We start from the raw sequence: 18,694 nt of genomic DNA on the forward strand, positions 1-18,694 counted from the left end.
CGACTACTGGTTTGACATTCTGCGCTCTGAGAATCCGGCAATGTGTGACTGGGCGAACCGAATCGAGTATTCGTTGTGGACACAGTACTGTGATGCGGGTCGGAGATTCGGGCACATGACGACCAATATTTCTGAATGTGTCAACTCAATCCTGAAGGGGGTAAGAAACCTCCCTGTTTGCTCGCTGGTGAAGGCCACATACGGAAGGCTAGCTGAGCTATTTGTCCGTAAGGGAAGGGAGGCCGAGGCTCAGATGGGTACTGGACAACAATTCAGTCAATACCTAGTAAAGTGTATCGAGGCCAACCTGAAGACAGCCAGGTGCTTCACGGTGACTGTTTACGACAGGGATAACTCGGAATACACCGTTGCTGAGACGACTCCGACAGGTTCATTCTCCCTTGGTACGTACAGGGTCTCATTAGGTTCTAAGACTTGTGATTGTGGATACTTCCAAGCACTTCATTTTCCCTGTCCACACGCACTGGCATGTTGTGCTTATTCACGACTTACATGGCAGCCCTACGTCCACGAGGTCTATCGCCTGAGTTCCGTTTTCGGTGTCTATCAGATGGGATTTACACCTCCCGTTCCAGAGGGTTTCTGGCCACCTTATGCAGGGCCAACCGTTATACCGGATCCGAATATGAGGCGTGCGCGGGAGGGTCGTCCAAGATCCACAAGAATCCGCACCAACATGGATGAAGCAGATCCGAACCGGCCAAAGAGATGTGGCCTCTGCAGGCAGCCAGGTCACACCAGGCGTAGTTGTCCACAAGGCGCAGGCCCCAGCGGGACTGCTGGAAATCAATAGGAGATTTCTTAATCTATTAGCACTTGTCTTCTACGTAAGTTAGCAACCATTGTGCTCCTTTGTACTAAGTTGTTTCCTATTAGTAATGAAACTTGTTATTCGTACCAAATATTTCTGCTGAATATGTTTTAAATGATTGAAATTAGTTTCTAAAACAAACAACATTACCGCGAGGGATGAATCATAATGAATAACATAACATGAAACTATATATCATAACAGAAAAGTGGAATACATCATAGTATATGACATAACAAAACAACAAAGTACATACCATAACATCAAATAACATAACTACAACATACATACAATAACAAAGATAACCAACCAATAAGGTAGACAGTATAAATATAACAACATGACATACACCACTATCCACAAATCATCTAAATAGGTGCGATCCAGTGCCGCAACGGCGTGGCACCCGTGTCCGGAAACTCCTCCGTATAAGTGGCTCCTCATCCTCAATAGACTCGTCGCTGTCATCCGGAACTGGCTGTATCGGGGTCACACGCGCAGCATCCGGGGGTCTGGATGATGACGGGCCGGCAACTGAATGTGACCCAACAGTCTGGGCCGATGCTGGGGTCCCACCCATGGCAAAAGGATGCGGGGGAGCTACCGTGGCAGGCTCGTTCAGATCTACATCCAGGGGTGGCTGTGTCCCTGTCGTCTGAACCCGTCCGGCTGCTGCCTCATCCTCCTGCATGATGGTCCGGATATCCTCAAGGAAATGCGGTCCACCAAACTCGGCCACAATGCCATCACTAGCAAGCAAGTCTCCAAACATCGAGCTCGGACTCACCCATGGAGTACTCTCCTGGAGGGTATGATCATCACCGGGAACACCTACGAAGTAATCTCCAAGACCTCCACCACCAAGCCCAGCATCAGTGTGTGTCGTCGGATCTCCCATACCAGATCCACCCGACCCACCCTCATGTCCGCCCCGATGGGCCCTATCAACCCCCGCAACATCACCTCCCATAGGCATCTGGGCACCCTCTCTAGCAGCACCCACTCTCCTCCTGCCTCCACGACCACGAACTCTCCCGCCACCCCTAACTGGGGGTTCGACGTCATCCATAGCAAGATCCGCCCCGATCCACTCCCGCTGGCTACGACGTGTCCCAACTTGAGCTCTCCGCTCAATACGACGTCTGTCGGGAACGTCCTCGACCCGGTCCATATCTGGAAGTCGACCTGCACCCCTCTGCGTAGCCTCATCTGGAATAGGAATACCTCTCGGATCCCCCAATAACATCTCCGGCGACAGAAACCTCTTTCCGTGCTGATACCACCATGTCAAGAAATCGTGTGATGGACCGGGGTCGGGGACGATATCAAACTGTAGAATGTGCTCCGCACGCTCCTGCCAGTGAACGTGCCAGTCAGCGTACTGTGCCGGGAACCAACGGTCACCTCCTCTCCCATCCTTCGACATCAAGAAGTCGATGTTCAAGGCGGGAGACGGTATGGGCTGAACGCCGCCAAACTGAGGTAAAACTCTATCAACCTGATGCCACTCCACAACCGCAAAGTAAATCAGGGACGTCCTGCACCGCCATAACATCGTATGCCGAGGCTCCAAGACCTCCGGATGTACAACCTGGATGACGTCTAGTGCGCTATAGGGCATCCATATGAACTGGAAAAATAAAAATTAAAAGGGTTGGACAATATAAACTGAAACCATGACTTGAAATACACATGTTCTGCGTACTTACCTGCCAAGGCTGTAACAAGTCAATCTTCAGGCGAGCCATCTGTACCCGAGGTCCCTTGTTGCTAATCCCAGGATTGTAACCAGACCATCTGCGTACGAGAAACATTAAAATTGGTTTCATAATCGAAAATAAATACGAGAAGAATATATAATACAAAACAACAACGGTACCTCGAGGCAAGGGGCCAGCTAATCTCATCATACCCAGATGGTCTAAGAGTGGGAAACCTCCAGAATATCCAAGACTGTAGTAACTGTAAAGGGCCAGCTAACTTCACCACATGTCTGTTGGCGACTCGGCACATGCACCTGTACAACCATGCAAGTGCCGCCGACCCCCAACTGTAGCGACCCATCTCCTCAAGCCGAGCAACATAAGGTAGCCATCTGATGTGTATACGATTGCCGGACTTGTCGGCAAAGAGCTGTGTGCCCAATAACATCATGATATAGGCCCGGACAAAGCGCCTAACTGTCTCCTCATCAGCCCCGTCTGGACACTCTACAAATGTCTCCTGAAACCAGGTGCAGTTGACTGCGAATTTCTGCACCTGGTTTTCGGGAGGTAAAACACCGAGCAACTCATGGAACCACTGCCAAGCAGGTCTCCCACCCTCAATATAAAGGTGGAAGTCTGTCAGGCAACCACTAACATAATCTCCGTCCACTGGCAACCCCAGCTGGTATGCGACGTCCTGAAGAGTGATGGTGCACTCTCCGAAAGGCATGTGGAAGGTGTGCGTCTCAGGCCGCCACCTCTCGACGAATGCGATGACTAGTGGCTCGTCTAGTCGGAACCATCTGTCATTCAGTCTCGCAAGATGGTACAATCCGGCCATCTGCAGGTACGGAACGTACCTCTCATCAAGACGCATCCCCTGCTGCCGCCTAACGCTGGATATGCAACGACGAGGCTGGCCAGTACATAAACCGCATAATTAGAAGAGATGCACAACCCACTAACATAAACAATATGTTTCATAAGGAACCAGAAAATAAAACGTCATGTGTAAAAGATAAATGAAACAAACGACCAACATTTTATACAGAAACCGCTCACTCAAACCTAGTGCAAATACCATTAACAAAAACAGATGCATGATCACATTTATCATAAACCACTACCATTAACCACTAAACCGCTAAACCGCTTAGTTAAACCGCTAACACTAAAATAAACCGCTATAAAAAACCATTAACAAAACCCACTACCATACACCACCAACTCAGACCACCCCCTAAACCGCTGACCATCACAAAAACCACTATCGAAAACAATTTGCACAAATCCCTTAAGAAAACCAATTTCAAATACCACTAACAAAAACCACTGGCCTAAACCGCTTGCTTAAACCGCTAACACTAAAATAAACCGCTATAAAAAACCATTATAAAAACCCACTACCATACACCACCAACTCAAAAAACCCCCTAAACCGCTAACCATCACTAAAACCACTATCCAAAACAATTAGCACAAACCGCTTAAAAAAACCAATCTCAAATACCACTAACAAAAACCAATAGCCTAAACCGCTTGCTTAAACCGCTAACACTAAAATAAACCGCTATAAAAAACCAGTAACAATAAACCACTAGCCTGCACCACTCTCCTAAACCACTATCCTAAACCACTAACAGTAACATAAACCATTATCAAAAACCATTAACAAATACCGTTATCATAAAACGCTAAACCATAAACCACTAACCTCGTCGTTGATGACACCGGCGATGTGCGCAACTCCATCCAAACGATAAAGTCTTCCCGGATCGTCCCCCATCGACAAAAAAAGGCGATCTCCTCTTACTCGTACGAAAGGTTGGTCGTTTTCTCTGGGATTTGGTGGGGTTAGAGAAAGACAAACTGATTCGAATGAACTTGGTTCGAACTCCTTTTATAGCCGAAACAGTTGTAATTCGAATCAACTTGATTCGAATTACTATGGAAACCGATTTTAACCCTAATTCGAATCAACTTGATTCGAACCTCTCTATCATAAACTTCTCCTAGTAATTCGAGTTAACTAAACTCGAAATAGGTTATGTAAATTCGAAACGTATTGATTCGAATTACATGATTTTTTGGATGACTATAATTCGAATCATATTGATTCGAATTACGTTCATTTGTTGCATGGAGGTAATTCGAATTATATCAATTCGAATTACTTGAGAGTCTAATTCGAATCTTATTGATTCGAATTACATAATAATTCGTCCTGGTTGATTCAGGTATGAATTTCTGGTTTGGCTGATTTCGGTAATTTTGATCTCTCCTTGGTATATATGGGTTTTTTGCCCTATATATAACATACATATTCATAAGTGGTATTATATAAATAAATATATTCATGATAGTGCTCCTGGCCTTCTCCATCATCCTCGTTTTCTTCACATGATGCTATAGATATTTTTCAATGTTGCAATAAGTTCTGTCCCCTCCATACACCATTCAATACAAGTCCTATATAAATTCATAGAAACAAATGCACTATGATCATCTAATTAGGCCAAGAAAATAAAACCTAATTTCACATCACAATCATATTATTGTTGTTTTTATTTTTGAGAAAAAGGTAGTGTAACAATGGGAATTGAGAGAAGGAAGAAGAGTAGTAATGGATCTGTGTGGTCTATTTTCATGCATGCGGATACCCAAGACTGGCTTCTAATGGGTTTTGGTGTGTTAGGGGCCATTGGTGAAGGTTCCACCACTCCTCTTGTGCTCTATCTCAGTAGCCTCATTATGAACAATATTGGGACTTCTTCTACCATCTCATCAACCACTTTTGTCCATTGCATCAACAAGGTTTTTCTACTATCATAAACCATTTAAATTATTCCATTGAAAATCTCAATATTATTTTGATATATAACGTTGATTTTTTTTTTTAAAAAGTTATTGCATCCAAAATCCAATTTATTTATAGATAGTGTATATTGATATATTGGAAAATTAAAATACAAATACTTTGTTGAATTGCAATATTTACAGCATGTCAAACTCATTTGATAATATTTATGTTATAGATATAATTATTCATGTGTTTTATTTTATTAATTTAAATTATTTGGATAAATAACTTTATGATATATAGTATTAATTTTTATGATTAAAATATTTTCGCTTATTACCCCTAAAAAAATTTAGGAGAAGATAAACTAAAAGAAAGCATATACCAATTATACTTTAAATTAAAAAAAAATTATATATTTGATATGTTAACATAAAATCAATGAGAATATAGCAAATTAAACTTTTTTTAACACAATTTTTTTATGTTATGTAATGTGTCTATAACTAGAGCTTATACCTGGAGAGAACGTCCATGCATGAAAATTTAGTAGATATTTCTTCTTAATTAATTAAGTTTGGGGATTAATTTATTATTATATATTGATGATGCAGAATGCAGTGGCTTGGTTATATTTGGCTGCTGGAACATTCCTTGTTTGCTTCCTCGGTGAGTTTAGTATTTATAAGAACAGAAATGTTTGATAGTTAAAAAATATTAATAAAAAATTGCCAAAATTTATTATTTGTAATTTTATTTCATGTATTTTGTAATAAATAAAAATTAAATTAAATAAGACAAATTTAAATTATTTGAACTGATTTTTTTATTTTTTTAGCATTATCTTATAAGAATTGTATTTTTTTATTAATTAATTAATTATATATAAAATCTCTCTCTCTCTCTCTCTCTCTTAGTTATGATAATTAATAATCTTTGAAACATTGTTGTTTTGGTCAGAGGGTTATTGTTGGACAAGAACAAGTGAGAGACAAGCAGCAAGAATGAGAGCAAAGTACCTGAAAGCAGTGATGAGACAAGAAGTTGCATATTTTGATTTGAATGTGACAAGTACCTCAGACATAATCACTGGCGTTTCCAATGATAGCCTCCTCATTCAGGATGTTATTAGTGAGAAGGTTTTAACTTTTAACACTACTATGCCACCAAAAATTAATTCATACAAAAGCATTTTAGGTAGTTCAGGAATTAGAATTAAGGTGTTTTCAGTATTTTTAGTAATTGACTTTAATCATAAAATATATACATAATTAAACTTAGTTAGTTTATAACATATTTAAAATACAGGAACCGCTTAAATAAAGACGTCTAAAACGTCTTTTTTTAAATATATTTTTTAGTAATTAAAATTTAATATATATAATCGATTAAATCGTGTTATTTTTGTCAAAATTAGGTCAGATAAATTAATTTAACCAAAAAAATGGTGAATCAAATCTTAAATTGATCTAAATTAATATTATTTTTTTATAAAAAAATGACAATACCCTTATTATAGAAAATGATTAAAATAATCTTATTATACATATTAATTTTGAGAATTCTAAATTCTAGCCCTTGCTTCTCTGTCATAGGGTTAGAATTTAGAGTTTTCAAAATATATATAATAAAAGTATTTTAGTCATTTTCTGTAATAAGAGTACTATAATAATTTTTTATAAAAAATAATATTAATTTAAATCGGTTCAAGATTTGATTCACAATTTTTTCGGTCAAATTAATTTGTCTGACCTAATTTTAACAAAAATAATATGATTTAATCAATTATATGTATTAAATTTTAATTACTAAAAAATTTTTTTAAAAAAAATATTTTAAACGTTTTTATGTGAGTGACTCCTTTAAAATACATCCCATACATACTATCTCTATTTTTCTTTTAAGGAAATAATATCATCCTAATAATAATTCCTATTTTTAATACTCATTACCGTACCCTAGCTAACTCATACGGTAAAAATTGGAAAATGATAATATGATGGTAGATATACTTATACAACATGCTTATTTTTGTCTTCTTTAAAATGCATGTATTGGTATATTTATTTATTATTTATTAGCTTCATTGCATATATCTTTATTTAAGGATTTACCTAACATATATATAACACACATGATAAGTTTATTATTAATAAAAATTTTTAAAATTTTTTAAATAAATATAAAATAAATACATTAAAAAATTAAATTTTTATATTTTTAATAATAATTTTAACATGTGTCTTTAAAACACAAAATAGATAAATTCTTTAAAGAAGCAAAAACTATAAAAATAGGAGAGTGAAAAATTAATGATAAAGTCTTTTTTATTATAATACCTCTAAAAATTAATTTATAAATAAAGAGAAGTATTTTTTTCATTTTGAAAGTGGCTAATTAATACTTATTTTTGTTTACCTTAAAAAAAAGTTTAGCTATCATATGTTTTAGGACATATGTTAAGATTATTATTAGTAAAATTTTTAAAATTTATTATTTTAATAATTATAAAAAACTAAATTTTTGTATATTTTTTTAAAAAAATAATTAATAATTTTAATTTATGTTCTTAGAATACATGTTAACTAAACCCAAATAAAAAAATACACGGACGAAATTCGAAAAATAAAAACACATATTTTGACATGAATAACTCCTCTCTTTTGTCTTTTTCTTTTTTTTTCCCCCTAAAAAAATTAGGTACCAAATTTGTTGATGAACTTTTCATTGTTCATTGGGAGCTACATAGCTGGTTTTGCAATGCTATGGAGATTGGCCATAGTAGGGATCCCATTCACAATTCTTCTTGTAATCCCTGGCTTCATTTATGGCAAGACATTAATGGGATTAGCAAAGAAAATGAGAGAAGAGTATAATAAAGCAGGTGCAATAGCTGAACAAGCAATATGTTCAATAAGAACAGTGTATTCATATGTGGGAGAAAATAAGACCATAAATGCATTCTCTAATTCTCTTCAAGGGTCACTGAGTTTGGGACTCAAACAAGGGTTGGCTAAAGGTTTAGCCATTGGAAGCAATAATGGTATTGTTTTTGGTATATGGTCTTTTTTGTGTTATTATGGTAGCAGATTGGTCATGGACCATGGTGCTAAAGGAGGCACAGTTTTTTCAGCTGGAGCAGCTATCACTGTTGGTGGATTGTAATTATCATATCTCTCTACCCTTTTATCTCGTTTATTTTATATATTAATTAATATTATATATCCAATTTCTTCACCTCATCAAGATTTTTTATTTTCATATTATTTGTGCTAATAAATTGAAGTGATTTTTGTTAATAATAAGGCTTGAAATTCCTTCTGTTTCAATTTTTTTTTTGTTCAGAACCTGAAATCACAAACACCCACTACAACAAAATATGCAATGTTTATTTTTTCAGTTTTAGCAATGGTTTCTAATCGTTGGAGAAAAAAAATTTGTCTACACTATTATAAATTTCAAAATATTTATAAATTTATTTATAATATCTAAATATATAGCCTTTTATTTTTTTTCCCCATTTATACATCTAATCATGTTATTGATTAAATATTATCGCATATATATAATTTATATATGTATTTAATTATTCTGTTAGTTTCCAAAAACATTGTAAATTATGACTCAATTATGAAAAGGTTCTTTATCATTTTTAAATAGTTTATATAATTTATTAGTAGTAAATTCAGAAGAGAGCCATAATTGTACTAATAATTATACATATTTAGTTTTAAAATATAAAATTCATACGACATATAGTGGAGACTGAAAAAGATTTGAATGTATAACTTCTTTTCTAAATATCTTTTATCATAAATAATTTATAAAAAATAAAATTGTTAGATCCAAACCCATAATCTCATAATTCTAATATAATATATATATATTATCTTATGCATAAGTTAATATCTAATTTATTATTATTATTATTATTATTATTATTATTTAATTATAAAAATAAAAATTATATACAGTTATTTTTATTTAAAATTAATAATAAAAAATTATTAAAAAAATAATTTAATCAAATTTATTAAATTATTTAACTGTTCTCAAATATCAATTTTATATCAAGACAAATAATACATACTGAGCTTTTATCTTATAAAAAATAGATTAATATGCTAATAAGTATAACATTAGTGTAATTTCTAATATAGAAATTACATAATTTTATGTATTCATATAATTTGCATGAACACAGGGCACTAGGTGCTGGTTTAACCAACATGAAATACCTGAGCGAAGCAAGTTCAGCAGCGGAACGCATAAGGGAAGTCAATGAGAGAGTTCCGATGATCGATTCCGACGACAGTGACGGCAAAATCCTGGGAAGCGTTCGAGGGGAAGTAGAATTCCGAAACGTAGAGTTCGCGTACCCGTCGAGACCAGAGACCGTTATTTTGAAGGGTTTGTGGCTCAAGATTCCGGCAGGGAAGACGGTGGCATTGGTGGGAGAGAGCGGTTCTGGAAAATCCACCATCATTGCGCTTTTGCAGCGGTTTTACGACCCTCTTGGTGGCGAAATAAGGTTTGATGGTGTTGCCATTAATAAGTTGCAGCTCAAGTGGTTCAGGTAAGGACAGGTTTCATTTGGTGAGAGGATAGGAATATAGAATCGTTGGTTATGCCTGTGTTTGGATATTTTCTTAACAATATTGAGAAAAACTTTGAGAGATAGAGATGAATTTTATTTAGATAGTCAATTTTTTTCTAAGCTACCATCTAAATACTAATTTTTAAATTTTAAATTTAACTTTAAACCTATACTCTTCGAAAAATAATTAAAAAAAATAATTTTCAATAAAAATAGATCCATATTAACTATTTAAAAATTAATTTTCTATATTTTTTGCACAGAAAGTATATAAATTTTTTATGCATTTTCTTCTTTCTTAACTAAATAATTTTTTAATTTTATATTAATTATATTATGCGTGTATCTTTTACAATAAATATTATTTTAATATCATCTTTTTAATAATTATATACAGGTTTTTTTATTTTTTAAAAATAATTTAAATACGTAATTAATTTATAAAAAATATATTTTTATATGAATGTCAAGAATATTTAATATATAAATAGTATTATTTTTTGTATTAAGTACAATATTCAAACTTAACGTAAAAGACACCTATGATATATATATGTTTAAAGAATAAGGTAAATATAAAAATAAATATTTTTTTAAAACTACTATAAAACAAGAATGGAAGAGTCACGATTTTTAAATATTATTATTTCGCCTGTATTGTTATTGACAAAATTTGATCCATGTTAAGAAAAAAAATTCTGAATTTGCTACTTGTTCAGATCACAGATGGGGTTAGTGAGTCAAGAGCCCGCATTGTTTGCCACCAGCATCAAAGAGAACATCCTGTTTGGGAAGGAAGATGCAACAGAAGCTGAGGTCATTGAGGCTGCAAAAGCTTCCAATGCTCATCATTTTATTTCCATGCTGCCTCAGGGTTATCAAACCCAGGTAGTGTGACAAATGCTCACTTCTTTTAGAAAATCAACCATTATAACAATTCAATTATTGTTATTATTATTATTTAATAATAAAAAATATTTATACCATTTTATTTATATTTTTATATATTTTAAAAAAATTTATTAATTATATTAGTATTAAAAATAAAAAAAAAATTATACATAAAAATAATGTAAATAAAATTTTTATTAATTAATTCAACTATGCCAGAAAATCAATATTACAACCACAATTCTAGAAACAACAAATGGGGGGATAGCAAAAAAAATTCAATAAAATAAAAAAGCACATTTTTAAGATACCTTTTTATCCCTTTTCACTTATTCTCTTTCTTCTCTACACTACAATTTCATTCACCCACTTTTAAGTTTTAACCTTTGGCCACCACTTCAGCTATCAAATTTTATACCTTAAATTAGTTTTACTTTATTTCACTTTCAAATATTTTTTTTATTTGAATTTCAGATTTTTTATTACTTTTAGTTTTGAATATTTTTTTTAATGCTTAACTATTAGTTGATTTGTTGGTTGAAAAAAGGGTTGAATTCCAATATTTTGTCTTATTGATTACATGCGTGCAGGTGGGTGAGAGAGGAACTCAAATGTCAGGTGGACAAAAGCAGAGGATTGCAATTGCTAGGGCAATAATTAAGAAGCCAAGAATGCTTCTTCTGGACGAAGCAACCAGTGCACTAGACTCCCACTCAGAGCGAATTGTCCAAAAAGCCCTCGAACAAGTGTCTGTTGGCTGCACCACCATCGTCGTCGCCCACCGCCTGTCCACGATTCGCAATGCCGACGTCATCGTCGCCATGCGAGCCGGAAAGGTGGTGGAGATGGGCACTCACGACGACCTCCTCTTGAGTCATGATGGACTCTACTCCTCCATGGTTCGTCTCCAACAAACTGAGAAATCAGAAACAGATGAATCTGTAACTGCCCCAACAACTGCTATTCATGTTCCTTCTTCTATGTCGGCTAGTGACACTGTTGATATTCACCACCTATGTTTAACTCATACAGGTATCAATATTTGAAAGGAAGTTTTTTCTCTAATAAAATATTTAAATTCTAAAACAAATTAATTGAATCTTATTTATGCGTATGCTTTTCTTTATTGAAATACTCTAAGACGATCTAGCAAATCTGAGTACCCTTTTTTCAGTTTCTGAATGCAAATCGTAGTAGAGCATAGACTTGAATAAATTTTGGTCTAATAAAATTTGAAAATAGTCTACTTTAATTCTTGTTGGTAATTTATTCTTCTAGTGTCATTTTATCATTTAATCAATTGTTTTAGTACTTAATAAAAAATAAAATATATTTTCTATGAGAACTAAAAAAAACCTAAATATTTTATAAAATAAAAAATTTATTTAAATTACATATATAAAATATTATAGATACAATAATATATATTAAATAAATTTTTATGATTATTATTTTAAAATATAAATTTATTTTTGATGTATTTTTTGATGTTAAATAATTTTATATATATATCCAATCATATAATATATATCATATTAATAAAAATATATTTTTTATATTAATTACGTAGATAATCATTTAAAAGAACAAATATAATTATATATAATTGTGTAAAACACTATTAGTTCATAATAAATTCAAAGTTAAACTCAGAATATTATCATGAAATATTTTTAAAAGGCGATATATTAAGCAAAGAACTTGATAAGTCTGAACAAAATTTAGGTATTCAAATTAAATTTTTCAAATAAAAAGAAAAACTCTTGTAGTAAATATTCAATGAAAAGAATATCCTCGTACATGAACCTTATATGTAATTATTTTATATGAAGCGTTATATAATTTAATAAATTTGATTAAATTATTATTTAATTATTTTTAAAACTTTAAATGAGACTTTTTATCATTTTCTTATATACTAATTTTTGAAGTATCTATGTATCATAGATGATGACGACAACATTAAAAAGTTGGAAGAAGAGAAAGAGGAGAATAAGAACGCTCAGACGACGACGTCGTTCTGGAGGCTGCTGGCACTGAACCTTCCGGAGTGGAAGCAAGCAGTTATGGGTTGCTTGAATGCGATGGTGTTCGGTGCAGTTCAACCGGTGTACACTTTGATTATGGGGTCGATGATGTTTGTGTATTTCGACAGCGATGATGAAGAGATGAGGAGGAAGACGAAGGAGTACTCGGTTTGCTTTGTGGGACTGTTTGTGTTGTCTTTGATTGTGAACATTGGGCAGCATTATAGCTTTGCATATATGGGAGAGTGCTTGACCAAAAGAATTAGAGAGACTATGTTTAAAAAGATACTCACCTTTGAAGTCTCCTGGTTTGATCGTCATGAAAATTCTACCGGTGCTATTTGCTCTAGGCTTGCCAACGATGCAAATGTGGTACGTTTTATTTTTTCACTTCCTCTTCGATAGTATCATTATTAAATAAAAAAAATATTATCTACATATTAAAAATCAAATATCAATTCAGATTATATATTTGTATGTACATGTTTAATTTATTTTTAATATATATTTTATATTAATTATTATTTTAGTAACTAATTTTTTATATATACATACATATTATAAAAATTTGATTGATAGATTTTTAGTAACAATAACATAATAGTTATTATATATATTTTATTTAATTTATATTTTTGCGATAATTATATATTTGTTGTTATTATTAAATATTATAATGGCAATTATATATTTTTTGTGATAATTAAAAATTTTTTTATCGACAATTATATATATTAACGACTTTTTTATTATCAGCTAAAAATAAAATAAATTACAACTAAAAATAATTTTTTTAGTAGAGACATAATATAATTGTATTAAACTAGGAGTGTAATTTTCTCTTTTATCATATATGTTACATATATATTTCAATTTAGTAAATAAAAGACCTAATGGAAATATGTATTTTGAAATGTTTAAATTATAGAAAATTTGAAAATGTTTAAATAATGAAACTCTATATATACATGCTAGCTAGTTGCTACTTTCAGCATTTGTGGTTATAATAATTGAACTTCTCCTTTTAATGGTCGTTTTGTGGTTAAATCTGTATTTATCTTCGGTTATTATTGTGGCATTTATTTAGGTGAGGTCTTTAGTGGGAGATAGGATTGGTTTGGTGGTGCAGACAGTGTCAGCGGTAGTAACAGCTTGGACTTTGGGTTTGGTCATTGCATGGAGACTGGCTATTGTTATGATATGTGTTCAACCCCTTATGATTGCATGCTTCTATACAAAACGTGTCCTTATCAAGACTATGTCAAAAAAGGTAAATTAATATTATATCAAAATTAAATTCATCCTATTATTATATAATACTGTATCTTTTTCTTTGGATGAAAATGTAAACTTAAGATTATTTATATTTAAGATAAAATATGTTTTTTGTTTTTTATATTTGTGATTTTTTAAAAATAATTTTAATATTTAAAATTATTTTTAATTTTATTCTTAAAATTTTTAATTTGTACATTAAAATTACTTTTATTATGTTAATTCCATTTGAAATATTGAGAACACAATTAAAAACGATTAGAGATAATTTTAAAATAAATAAAAAACGTTAAATATAAAATTGAATAAATTAAAAATATTAAAAATAAAATTAAAAATTAAAAATATTTTTAAAAAATTACAAATCTTAAAAAAAGAAAAAGTATATTTTACCTTTTATATTTAATACTTTCTTAAGTTAATCCAAAATAAATCATCACTTAGAATTTGTTCATAAATCTTTACGGTCTAAGAATATTTATATGTATTTCTAAAGAAAAAGTTTAGGCCAGCACTTTTGTTAAAATTTGGCCAGCACTTAATCATAAAAAAAAATGATTAATTCTATACTATTAAATGTCATCTTACACTATTAAAAATATTAATGATAACTATTTGATAGTCAAACATTACAAATTTTGTTGGCCCCTAGCACTCCTCATTTTTAAAACACATTATGGACTTGTTTGGATAAACTTCTAAAAAAATTTTTTTTTAAGTTACTTTTTTTAAAAGATATTATGAAAAAATAAAAGTAATTTTATATTTGAATATCTCATACAAAAAGATATTTTTATCTATCAATTATGTTTGAATATAACGATATAAAAGTACTTTTTATTTATTTATTATATAAAAATATCTTTTTTTAAAGAAAAAAGATCTTTTGAAAAAAAATATAAATTACAGTTTTTCAAAAACGATGTTTTTTTTCCTAATGCTTTTACTTTTACTACTAGAAATTTGTCAAATACGTTAAAAAAATTTAGATTAAAAAAAATATTTTTTATCAAGATAATAGCATCCAAACAAGCACTATCTAAAATAGTTTATGTGCATAAGTGAGAATTTTAATTCATAAATCATCGGACGATTTATGTTCTAATCTAAAACAAAATATCTTAAAATAATTTATCTAAATAAAAAAATAGTATATTTAATTTTAAGTTTATGAGAATCATGTAATATTGATTTTTTTTAAATTTATGACAAAAAAAAAACATATTAGTTGCTAAAATTTCTCTTATGATATTGTATTAATTAGTATTTGTTCCGTGAGCAACATTTAGGTTGCAAAGGCGCAAGAAGAAAGTAGCAAGGTTGCCGCTGAAGCCGTTTCAAACCTAAGAACTATCACAGCCTTCTCTTCTCAAAACCGAATCCTCAAAATGCTCGAAAATGCACAAGAAGGACCAAGACGCGAGAATATCCGGCAATCATTTTACGCCGGAATCGGCCTTGCATGTTCCCAAGGCATAACATCATGTGTTTGGGCTCTCAACTATTGGTACGGTGGCAAGCTCGTCGCCGACGGTTACATCACCACAAAGGCATTGTTTCAAAGCTTCATGATTATTGTGAGTACAGCAAGAGTCATTGCCGACGCCGGCAGCATGACCTCGGACCTCGCAAAAGGCGCTGACGCCGTGTGCTCCATTTTCGCCGTCTTAGACCGGACCACCAAGATAGCGGCCGACGACGAAAATGGTCACAACCCGGAACATGTAACAGGACAAATACAACTCCATGATGTGCATTTTGCTTACCCCACTAGGCCAAACGTGACTATCTTCAAATCCTTTTCAATGAAAATAGAAGCTGGAAAGTCAACGGCATTGATAGGTCAAAGTGGATCCGGAAAGTCAACGATTATAGGGCTAATTGCAAGGTTCTATGATCCGCTAAGAGGGTACGTGACAATTGATAATAGAGATGTAAAGTCCTATAATTTGAAACAATTAAGGAGGCACATTGCACTTGTGAGCCAAGAACCTACGTTGTTCAATGGGAGCATAAGAGAGAACATTGCTTATGGATCTAATAACGGTGATGATGATAATGAAGTTGATGAGTCAGAGATCATAGAAGCGTCAAAATTAGCCATGGCACATGATTTTATTACCGGATTGAAGGACGGTTATGACACATGGTGTGGTGAGAAGGGGTTACAGCTTTCAGGGGGTCAAAAGCAAAGGATAGCGATTGCAAGGGCTATATTGAAAAATCCAAGAGTGTTGTTATTGGATGAGGCAACTAGTGCCCTTGATATTCAATCGGAGAAAGTTGTTCAGGAAGCACTAGAGAGGGCTATGGTGGAGAGGACTAGCGTGATCGTCGCACATAGGATGTGTACCATAAAGAAATGTGATCTTATTGCTGTGTTGGAGAAGGGCATGGTTGTGGAAAGTGGGACCCACTCTTCTTTGTTGGCAAAAGGAACTGCTGGAGCTTATTGCAACTTTGTTAGGCTTCAGACTGGAACTAACTAGTGCGTCAAATTAATCAATCAGAAATGTTATAAGTTGTTGGACAAGTTTAGATTATGTGAGATCCACAACTTTCAACTTCGTTACTTGTATTTAAAAACGTCTAGTAACTTTTAAGTTATCTTAAAATAATATCCTTACTTACAATTTTAAAATTTGGACGTATAATTCCAGGTGTTATAATATTCTTCTTTCTGATCATTTTATTTGTTTTCTTCTATTAACATTGAAAAATCATCAGATGGGATGAAACCTAAAACTCTCAAAAATTTTACCAAGTGTTTGTCAAATATGAAAATTTCAAAAGTTAAAATACTTTTTAGTTCAAAAGATAATAAATATAAATTCAAAGTACCAAACAAATGTGTTTAAAATTTGACCAATCTGTTATTGAAAATCTACTCCGCTACATGCATTATTGATGTAAACTTTACCTATAAAAAGAAGTGATTTTTTCAACAGAAAGGCATCAAAATTTTTTTAATTTGGGCAAAAGAACTAACCCAATTCATCTCTTCTTTCGTATTATCTATTTTTTCTGTATCTCATATTTTTCATTTACTCCAACATTACCATTATCACACACAAACACTTGATTATTATTCACATAGTCACAACATATATTGGCTATTGAGTACGCATAAAAAATTATCTCTGATTTTGTCTATTTCATGGGATCGGAGGAGCCACTGCACATGATGTTGCTGTCTTCCGTGTCCTTGGTGTGTCACCAAAAGTTCTACATGAATGAACCACGGGGGTGGCAAGTCTTCATGGAGCTTTCATTCTTCCTCTCTCGGATCCCTCACCCTCTTCCTTCCCCTCTCTATGTCTCAATCCCTCATTCGTTCTCATTATCAAATTCTCCCTCCCCAAGTTAATTAGTAATGTATGTTTGACTTAAACTAAAAATAAGAGAGCACATACTCTTTGATATTTATTTATTTTTTACTTGGCAAGCATGATTAAAATAGAACAAGCTCACTACAGTAGTTCAAAACAACAACGCAGCAGTGCACGTTCTTATTTTTGCATTATTTATTTGTTTATTTTTAGAAATTATGAATAGCAAAAGAACCACATAACTTCAAAGATGATGTGAGAATCTTTAATAAGGTTAACTTACCAAAAATGTAATAACAATATCCAATGCAAAGTCAACAAGATTAGTATCTAAAGGCTTAAAGCAACGCTAAGGATTAGTTCAGGAAACTAATTAACATGTGTCTATGACAAACATAAGAGCTGTTGGGTGTTTTGGGCTCCCTTCTTATGTAGAGAAAAAATCTAAATGTTAGTATCCAAGTTCATGAATAGTTAAAGTGGTTGAGGTGAGTTAGGGTTGAGTGAGAGAGGTCTCATTTGCAAGAAGAACACCAAACACTAGAGAGAAGAGAAGAGAGAAAGTCATTTTTGCACATATACAAAGTTGTCTCTGTAAACTGGTCACTGCAGATTCGTTAACCGTTTGATCGGGCTCAAATTTGGACAGTGTGTTCCACACACCTGATTCTTTGTTTTCACCGTTCGGATCTTTAGTTCTATATCTGTAGCTGGGGATATTGGCCACGCACAAAAGCTTTATTTTTGCAGTATTTTCATCTTTTTGTTCTTATTTTGTAATCTTTGAAGTTTGGATTGTTTAGCCTGTTGTATGCACGTTTTGTGCAGTAATTTGTGACTCTCTTGTACCCTATTTTTCATCATAATGAAGCTATTTCTTGGTCTTGGTGACTCGTGCTTTTGAGGAGATTTTCCACGTTAAAAATTTTGGTGTGTTAGCTTGTCTTTAATTTTTTGTTTATGTAATTTTTCTGCTGCTATTGGGTATTATTGTGCTGCTGTTAATACTTGTTATGAGTGTGTATTATTGCTCCTCTAATTCTTGCAAGTAGAAAAATTGTGTGTTTTATTCGTATCAGTTGGCATCAGAGTTAAGTTTTGGGCATTTGGTTATAACTTGTTTGAAAAATGGAGGCAAATAATTCTACTAGGATGATAAGTTAGAATGGCACTAATTACCATCTATGGAAGGGTAAAATGAAGGATTTGTTGTTTGTCAAAAATCTACATTTATCTG

At 32.7% G+C, this 18,694-nt stretch overlaps 1 protein-coding gene across 1 annotated transcript; it reads left to right on the forward strand.

Moving 5' to 3' along the window:
• The first annotated feature begins 4,876 nt into the window (after window positions 1-4,876).
• LOC107636829 (ABC transporter B family member 15-like) lies at window positions 4,877-16,782 on the forward strand. The gene is made up of 10 exons (XM_021121544.2): window positions 4,877-5,352; window positions 5,953-6,007; window positions 6,299-6,477; window positions 8,039-8,499; window positions 9,543-9,914; window positions 10,655-10,823; window positions 11,417-11,858; window positions 12,774-13,225; window positions 13,941-14,123; window positions 15,418-16,782. The coding sequence occupies exons 1-10, from the start codon at window positions 5,131-5,133 to the stop codon at window positions 16,615-16,617; spliced, it is 3,735 nt and encodes a 1,244-aa protein (XP_020977203.2). The 5' UTR covers window positions 4,877-5,130; the 3' UTR covers window positions 16,618-16,782.
• The last annotated feature ends 1,912 nt before the right edge of the window (window positions 16,783-18,694 follow it).

The sequence above is a fragment of the Arachis ipaensis genome, chromosome B4 (assembly GCF_059453495.1).
Source record: "Arachis ipaensis isolate K30076 ecotype BB chromosome B4, ASM5945349v1, whole genome shotgun sequence".
NCBI classification, from domain to species: Eukaryota; Viridiplantae; Streptophyta; class Magnoliopsida; order Fabales; family Fabaceae; genus Arachis; species Arachis ipaensis.